The 9,649-nt window shown below is 30.4% G+C and overlaps 1 protein-coding gene across 1 annotated transcript in view; it reads left to right on the top strand.

Annotated features, from left to right (window-relative positions):
• LOC107452332 (ribosomal protein L10) overlaps positions 1–7,005 on the top strand; it is a gene marked incomplete at its 5' end in the record, with an annotated part of 12,652 nt that extends 5,647 nt beyond the window's left edge. The window contains 4 exon segments of the mRNA XM_016068728.3: positions 1,184–1,242; positions 2,520–2,766; positions 3,769–3,931; positions 6,801–7,005. Coding sequence (XP_015924214.1) covers positions 1,184–1,242; positions 2,520–2,766; positions 3,769–3,931; positions 6,801–6,971 — 640 coding nt within the window. The 3' untranslated portion in view covers positions 6,972–7,005.
• Between the last annotated feature and the right edge of the window lie 2,644 nt (positions 7,006–9,649).

The following is a 9,649-nucleotide window of genomic DNA, read 5'->3' as shown; positions in this document are numbered from 1 at the left end:
CAGGGAGGGGGGAGTATAAGATAAATGATCTGTTTGACATTTATTACAGTATAGTTAAAAGTGATAAGCATAAAGGAGAGTAATATGACACATTTTATAGGAATACATTCATTTTCAGTCCCAACACCTACAAGTTTAAAGATGGAGGACTGAAAAAGATATTTAAAGAAATGAAATTTGAGTCCACTATAACCGAGTTTCCAAGTTCTAAGCTGTTCACTATAAGCGTTAAAAATAACATTATTTAAATAGGAATACGGACGGGACCGCTAAAAAAGTTCACTACATCCGAGTGTTCACTATATCCCAGGTTCACTATAGCGGGGTTCGACTGTATTCAGTTCTGCAAAAACTTATTGCCGATCATAAATGTTTGCTGCATTAAATAGGGGTTCATTATTGTATTGACCGCTCATAAAATTTTATCAACATATCAATTTAATTTTATACCTCTTATGGATAGTTTAAGCTCTTGGTTATGATGCAAAAATGATTGTATTCTGTGTGTACCGTGGTATCATTCCGGGTCTAAAAATTGAGAGCAAACATACAACTATTGTAAAGTTTAGCGTTTCTTAATGCCATTAGTTCTTGGGCATCGCTAATTATAGTGGAAATAAGTTTTGACTTATTTCCACTATCTAAAGATTACATTTTGAAACTTTCACCAAGTCTTATTGACAGATTTATGATATTTTGAATGTTAGAATTGCGCCTTGATTTCTGTATTTACCTAATTTAAAAATCATGCAATAAGATTGGTATTCTCCTTGTTTTTAAAATCCGATATCGTGATTTAAAGCTTAGCTTTTTCATTTATTAGTTATTAAAAAAGTAATGGTGATTCTTCATTGTTTTTGTAGTTAATTTAATTATAATTTGTAGCTTACAAAAAGCAATTATTTATTAAGAAGTTAGTGTAGAATTAAAGAATAATGAAAATTGACTTTGTTCATAAGTTTTAATAGTATGATTAGACTGTTTTTAAAAATCATATTACTTGAAGGGCAAAAAAAAAATTTATTTCTCTTCTAAAAATTTTATTTCTGAATTCAAATTACAATGGTTTTTTTTTAAAACTTTTTAAAATTGTGTTTTCATGCCAATGCAATGTAATGATTTTGTTTATGTATTGTTTGCTGTTAATCATCCCTGACTAAATTAGTGAATTTTATTCTTTCAGCTATCGTTACTGTAAAAACAAGCCATATCCTAAATCTAGATTTTGTAGAGGTGTACCCGGTAAGTCTTATTTCTTTGATTTCTTGTGCAATAAAGTATTAACATTTTAAGGCGGATTTAAATTTATTTAGTCTCTTATTGTCTATAAGTAAGATATTCATTTTTTGTATTAAAGTGTGACAGCTCTAGTAATTATTAAAGTAGCTGGTTTGTAGTTGCAGCAAAGTGATTCCTGGAATGTTTTTTCTTTTAAAATAAGTGAATTTGATATATAACCTAGATTTAATTATGAATTTATGAAAGTAAACATTTATCAGAATGTGTTATCATGTAATAACTGAACTTGATCAATGATTTTAAAATTACCCTCTTACTATTTTATGTGTGTATTTCAAAAAACTATTCAAAGACAAAACTATTCAAAAGGCATATTCAAAGACAATTACTATGCACACATTTTTTTTCTCAAAAGAAGTTAGCTAAAAAAATGTTTTGGTAAATAACTGGAAGGCTTTCTGCTTTTATAATATAAGATTTTTTTTTAGAAAGGTATTTAAAATATTTTAAGTTTAGGAAGCAATTGAAAAATTCATTAAGAAACTTTTTCTTTATATATGATAATTGATTATTGTGATTGTTAAAATCAGGGTTCCTTGGAAATAGAAAAAACTCCTTGGAAATAAAAATTTCTCCAAGGAATTTTCGAGCTAGTCCTTAGAAACTCCCTAGATTATTGTGTTGCATAGATGAACTCATTAAGTCCGCCGATGAATTTGCTGTCAAAGCTAAAAGAGGAAAAAAATTGGATTGCAAGAGTTAGAAGAAGAAAATAGCAAATAATTTTAAATGTCACAAGCAAGCATAATTAATGAGTAACTGTAATTTTTTTTGATCTGAAATGCCTTTTTTCTTATGTGTTAAAAATATAAGATTTAAAAATATAAGATTGGTAGATTTTTATATTAATCTTTAACATCTGTACTTTAACAAGATTTATTAAAATATTTGAAACTGGAAAATGTATTTATGTGTGAAAGTGATAACTTTATTTTTCTTTAAGATTTGACAGAGTCAAATTTTATTTCAAAAGGGCTAGAAAAAAATATCCTTTGCAAAATATACATTTTTGCAAGTTCTTTTTAGTAACTGCTTTTTAATTAAAAAAAAAAACGTTTTGTATGAACTCTGTAAAATGTAATGTTATTAAAGTTTTTATTTAATAGGCAGTTTGATTTGCTGTTTAAAAGCTTTGTGTTTTAAAACATTTTTACCATGTTCTATGTTGAAGATGTATTTTTTTTTTAAAAAAAAAGATGCTAAAAATTTTTTATTTGCAGATCCTAAAATCAGAATTTTTGATCTTGGAAGGAAGAAGGCAAAAGTAGATGAACTCCCATTGTGCATTCATCTGGTCTCCAATGAGTTTGAGCAAATTTCATCTGAGGCTCTAGAAGCTGGAAGAATCTGCGCCAACAAATATTTAGTAAAAATGTGCGGCAAGGATTCTTTCCATTTGAGGATGCGGCTACATCCATTCCATGTCATCAGAATAAACAAAATGTTATCGTGTGCTGGAGCTGATAGGTAAACTAGCTTAGATCTGATAATTATTCTAGTTCACTAGTTTAGAACAAGGCTCTAATATTAAGCTTGACAGTCTTAATTTGGAACAAGTCTAAACTAAAAGATTGTTTTAAAGAATAGCCAATTTGGCGATGTAGTTTGCTTGTGTTTAGGCCTGCGAACTTTCTGCTTAGCTAAACTTTCTCCATGAAACTATTTTCGAAGGTTTTTTTAATGATCGGTGTGAATTCTCAGACCCATCAAAGATTGTATATAAACCGACTAGACTTAACTCCAAATCAGTAATTTGTAAGATTTTTAGTGCTTTTAAACTTAACAATGAGATGAAGTTTCAAGACTGGTTTCTTTTTAACGTTTTGATTAAATTTATGCTAAATGGTGTAAAGTCAGTAACAGGAAGAGAAATGCCATTTATTCTGTCACCCCCATTAAAGCTGGAGGTATAAACCATTCTTCAGGGTTACTTCATTACTAAAATCTAATTTCTTGCTCTAAATAAATCCCTGTAAGGACTCAAGAAGAAGTTACGAAAAATTTCTATAAAATGCTAGGTTTGTCAATTTGTTTCAAAAAATAGATTAATTTGTGATTTTCAGATGTAGAAAAAAGCTAGTTTAGAAGAAACTATAGAAAGAGAGCAAATATTTTTTTAATTTAAAATTTGATTTCATTTTGCCAGGGTCACAAATATTATGGCATTTTGAATTTAAGGTTTCAAGGTCTGGTGTTTCTGTATTTTTAAACCCTGAAATATTTATACAAATATATAAACTTTTTTATTTTTTGTATAAAGCATTTTGTTAATTGTAGTAATGTGTAAATTTCTTTTTTCTTCACTCTGAAAGGAAGAAAAATAGAACACCAGAAATCTTATTTTAGTTTGACTTTGGTATAACAATTTATTTAAATTTTTTTCATTTTGTTTACTTTTAGTTATAATAGTTAAAACCACAGCTGTTGAAAGGGTTAAATAATTTTATATTTTCTGTTACTATCCCACAGGCTCCAGACTGGTATGAGGGGTGCTTTTGGCAAGCCACAAGGTACTGTAGCTCGAGTTAACATTGGCCAGGTGATGATGTCTGTTAGAGCTAAAGATCAGCATAAAGAACATGTAATTGAAGCTTTGAGGAGAGCTAAGTTCAAGTATCCTGGACGTCAAAAGGTATTATATTATGTTTTTATTCTTTCTGTGTTAACAATTTAAAAGCTTTTTGTATTGAATTGATTTCTAATATCTCATTAGATTTTTAAGGGATAAAATTCTTTTTTTTTTATCTGTACCACCAAGGCCCCAAGAACTTGACAATTTTTTTTAAATGATTGCATAGATGCTTGCCATGGGGTGGCTATGAGTTACGCCCTTCCAGTTAGTCCCTTTCTATGACCTTTGTTTTATATTCATAAGGACAGTTTGAAAGACTGAAGTCAGTCTTAAAAAAGATTCTAGTTGATAGAATTTCTTCCTCCAATTAATATGTATTTTAACTTTATGATCAATTAGTGATCTCTCACTACAATCAGAGAGTGGGATTGACTGAACTTGTGTAAATAAAATTTATATTGTTAGATCTAAATATGCTGGAGCTTGTATTGATTTTCAATGTTTTGAGGTGCTAAGCAAAGTTAAGATTATTTTTTAAATTACCGTAATCAAAATGTCTAGAGACCACAACTGTTGTGAAGCAATATACATGACTTTGAAGACTGTTAATTGGTCGAAAAATCCGTTCAGCCTTGATTTTTTTCTTAAGTGGAACCCATGCTCGTGGACTACTGCCCCTAAACTGCCAAGACTTCGTGATCCTCCCTCAGATCATATTATGGAAATCCATTTTTAAGTATTATAGATAATAGGGTTCATTGTTTAAAACTTTTAGAGGTCAACACTGCACAGCAATATTTGGTGGACTTATAATTTGTATTATGTGTATTTTATAAATTTTTTTTTTAAAAGCTTGTCTCATTTCTGCTTGTATTCTTATTGCACATTACTCCACTTATAACATTACAGGATTTTTCTGCTCTGCAGAACAGTAAAAATATCTGCATATAGATTATATGAATAATTATATCTTTCCTTCCTCAAAAGCATTGCCCATGCATTGTTGCTTGCGTAATTGTCAGAGTGAAGTAAACTAAATATTTTCTTAGTGGGTGAGAATTCAATGGTATAGTTGTCTTCTCAATTAGAAAATGATACAACATAAATGTCAACTTCATTTTATGCAATTATTTGCGAAGAATTTTAGAGATCCTACATGTATCTAATATTTTAAGCACATGCAGCAACATATCTTATATGGTTTTTAAATAATTTAATTTCTTTACCATTTTATTTAAAAACAATATATTAAAAATTCCAATTGGCATAGAAGTATCAAAATGATTGAATAAAGGCAACATTTACTTTTGACAGCTCTAATTCTGTTTATAGCAAAATTAAAATCAAGTATTTAATTACTTTGTTATGGGGTGTACATACCCTCCAACTGCTACGGAATTTCCGTAGTTGCTACGGAAATTGGAGATAAACTANATCAATAAAACCGATGATATTTCTTTTCTCGCGTTGGCAACAGTTTTCATTTTTAATTGATGGGCTTCGGCGCGCAAGAGCACATAGTGAGCATCATATGGCTAATCTATATTATATTAAACGCTAATACGTTTTAATCGATGGGCTTCGGCGCGCAAGAGCACGTAGTGAGAATCGTATGTCTACTCGGGTGAATTCTCATCGAATTATCAAAAAATTTCTCACAAGTTATCCTCATCGAAGCCAATGCTTTATATCCGGCGTTCAGTATTTCATATTGTTTTACAACACATGGTTTTAGCCCTCTCGTGGGAAAGACTTTAAAACAAAACTTATAACAGTCACTTTTCTCAACAACTGAAATTTAGAATAGTGTGATTAAGAAAAATATGTTTTCAGAATTTCAGTGTTAAAAAAAGTATACAAAAGCTAGACGTTAAGAACGTATCCAATGAGCGAGTAAAGCAAGTATCGGATTGCGAAGCAATCCGAAATGAACTGCGAAAGCAGTTCCGGGGGTTGGCGAGTGCCAGCGAGCGAAGCTTCCTAGTAGGTTTATAAAGTTCTGTTCGGGTGTGTGACTTATCTTTTTTTTCTTTTTGGTCACTTGTATTGTTTGTCATGTTCTTCCTCAAAAGCATTGCCCATGCATTGTTGCTTGTGTAATTGTCAGAGTGAAGTAAATAAATATTTTCTGGGTGAGAATTCAATGGTATATTTGTATTCTCAATAGGAAAAATAACATTGCTAATTATACATGACTACAATTTGTGATAACAATCTTTTGGTAACTTCTCAAGCATTCAGTGCTTCCTCAAAAGCATTGCCCATGCATTGTTGCTTGCGTAATTGTCAGAGTGAAGTAAATAAATATTTTCCGGGTGAGAATTCAATGGTATATTTCAATATTCTCAATATTGGTATTCTCAATAGGAAAAATAACATTGCTAATTATACATGATTACATTTTGTGATTACTATCTTTTGATAACTTTTCAAGCATTCAGTGCTTCCTCAAAAGCATTGCCCATGCATTGTTGCTTGCGTAATTGTCAGAGTGAAGTAAATTAAGTATTTTCTGGGTGAGAATTTAATTTTATATTTGTATTCTCAATGAGAAAAATGACATTGCTAATCATATGATTTATATGATTGCAATCTTTTGTTAAATTCTCAAGCATTCTAGCTCATATTTGTATAAAAGTTTATTTATTGGCGATCATGAATTGGAAGTATTGTTATTTTAACTAACTTATTTTAATTTTTTTTTTTGTCAACTTAGAAAGTCCCTAAAGTTATCCGAAATATTTAATATATCTACTAAAAAGCATAGTTTATTTTACTGTTTTAATGCAATAGGTATGAACTTCAAATTTAACTTTCTTCAAATCTCTTGAATAGCATTGAATTTTTAAAATAATGCTAGCATTTAGTTAAAAAGTGCTGCCACTGTACGAAATAGTGTTGTAACATTTGTCTTGTACTTTTCTTTCAGATCCACGTATCCAAGAAATGGGGATTCACGAAATGGGAGAGAGCAGCTTTTGAAGAAATGAGAGCTGATGGCAGATTAAAACCAGATGGCGCATACTGCCATTACTTTAACAATCATGGGCCTTTCAGTGTGTGGGTTGATGTGCAGCGTGAATTGAGAGGACTTGATTAATTGTATGAAGATGAATAAAGATCTTGTTCTTACATTTTGTCTTATTTTATCCTACCTTGTTTGTTAATCCTAATTGATTTTGATTTCGCTGTCTGGGAATATTGGTTTGTAGTACATGCGTTATTTAGCATTTTAAAAGTTCTATGCAATGATTAAGTTTAGATCTTAATTGTATGCATATGAAGTTAACAGATAAAGCTGTGTTGCCATTTATTGTTCCAACACTGATCTTTATTGGATGATTTTTGTATTTTCAATTTCCAAATTGACTTTCCTAAACATGTTGATTTTCACTGCAAATGACGCAAAAAAGTTTTCACAATTTCGCTGTCTGAAATTGTGCTGCAAAATTTCACCAAATTTTTTGCTGATCACTGTGTACAGACTAATTGTTGCGAAATCCACCCCCCCCCCGCCTAATAGCAATGGAGAAAAAATATTTGTGTAAATTTCGTAGTTGTTGAAGTGATGCCAGGTTGCCAATGAATTGTGATCATCTTTGTGCCAAATCAAATGTGATTTATCATCTATGGCCAAGAATTCGGCTTCTGTCATACCCGTTAATAGGGCAGGCCGTTTCATACATCCATTCACATATTGTAATTTTGACCTGAATCAGAGATATCAATCTCCAATTCAGTACCCCCAGAGGTGATTTCTAGTGTTTTATTTACCATTTTATTTTCTTTACCTAACCTATTTGCAATATTTTCTACCTGCTGCTTTTAAGTCACAAAATTTTCTTTATTGATACAGAGTTTTTTTTTGTTGCTGCAAAAGGAGTTTTTACCTTATATACGATTTTAGTTACCCCAGTGATGGTGACTTGGAACTATTTGGGGATTATGTATTTTCTAGTGAATCAAGAGCTTCATCACTGCAAAATTTCTGAAATTAAAAAATGAAATGGATAACGTTGTACATTTCCTTTAATATGATAATAGGGGTCATATAATTTTCTTGATTTGTGCTTATTTTTGATTTGCCTTTTTTTTTAAAGGCCCTTTAAGGTAATTTTTTTTTATTAATGGTTTGTAAAAAGTGCTTAATTATCTGGATTTTTTTTTAGATTAGATTGACTTTCTGAATTACAAAAAATGCACTTTTTCTGCAATATTTATCAGAAACTAGTTGTTTTATCACAATTATGCTTAATTAAAATAATTATAATTAACAATTTACGAAAATCTTTTTTATATACATATTTTTTACTTCACACAAAATTTTGAATTACTCATTTACATGATTATGCATGATGTATCAAAACTTAGTATTCCTGCAATATTGGCAGGTATGCAAAGATTCTATTGTTGAAAAAATCTGGCCACGCAATCTGTTGTGGCTTAACACATTCGCCTTAGTCTACCATTTAATTGGTTATGGGGTGATTGTATTCAGTGGGTATCCCAGAATTCTGGGTTTTTCATATTAACCTTGTGGGGGAATATATTAAGAGCTGGGCATTTGATTTTTCTGGGAATATCGCGGTATTCCGCATTTCTCAAGACCGTTGGTCAAAAACTTATAATCCGTCGAAATATTCCAAATTTTGAACCTTCTGCGATTGCGAGAACTGTGCACGCATGGGTGCCACTCTTCAGTCCTGGGGACTGAAATCAGTCTTGAGAAAAATCAATGGACTAATAAAGTCTATCAATTAAATAAATAAAAAAATTTCATTAGAAATTGAAAAAATTTTTTGGTCAAAATAAAAGAAATATTATATATTAATGAAAACATATGATATGGTAATGATGTCAGGACTTTTATTTATCTTCTTTTTGTCAGCTTCACTAAATCTTATTCTTAAAGTCTTGACAAATGGGATTGATTGAACTTCATCTACTTGTGTAATTAAATTTGTACTATTGCTGAATCTAAATCTGCTCAAGTTTGCTTCTCCCACCCTAACCTATTGTCATGTTGGCCAAAGTTAAAACAAGATTATTTTTTCAAGAAGGAAAGAAATTATAGTGCTAGAACAAAAAATAAGTAACGGTGAAATGAAAAATAGAGATATGAATGGTTTCAGGTTGTTCAGTAATAGTTGTAAAAAATATACAAGGTTAGCTGTTATTTTCGTTATGTTTGCTAAAAAAACATAAAATAAAGAAAAAATTTTTTAGAAAAAATAATCAAATGATTGATTTAATATGTAGGCTATTATCAAGGAAAGGTAAATTTTGGTGTCAGTGAGCTATAAATTTCTAAAAGTTTGGTAAACAACGCTAGACAGTATTATTTCGTCAAAAAATAAGTTCAGTCTTGAAACTTTCTTAGAGTGGCACCCCTGCGTGCACGTGATTCTTCCAATGGACAGAAATCCGCCAATTTGAATATTAAAAACTGCTCCGGAATTCGCTATTATCATTCACACTGATGTTACTTTAAGTTGAATTACGCGTATAACTGAGACATTGCAAAATTTATTCTTTTTCATAGCAAATAAAGAGTTTTGAGTTGACAGTATTTAGTGTTATTTCCCCAATAATCACGAAGTAAAAATTATTTGACGGCACGTCTATGACCAACATTTTTTTAGAAAAAATGGCACGTTGTTGCATAAAGGTTCACCACCCCTGGTCTACACCTTTAAATTATCGAATACTGCTCAACATATGTTTATTGTTTTTACTGTAAGTACACTACAATTTTTATATTAAATTTACATTGGAAAC

The sequence above is a fragment of the Parasteatoda tepidariorum genome, chromosome 6, assembly GCF_043381705.1.
Source record: "Parasteatoda tepidariorum isolate YZ-2023 chromosome 6, CAS_Ptep_4.0, whole genome shotgun sequence".
NCBI classification, from domain to species: Eukaryota; Metazoa; Arthropoda; class Arachnida; order Araneae; family Theridiidae; genus Parasteatoda; species Parasteatoda tepidariorum.
This window is presented reverse-complemented; position numbering and strand designations above follow the sequence as displayed.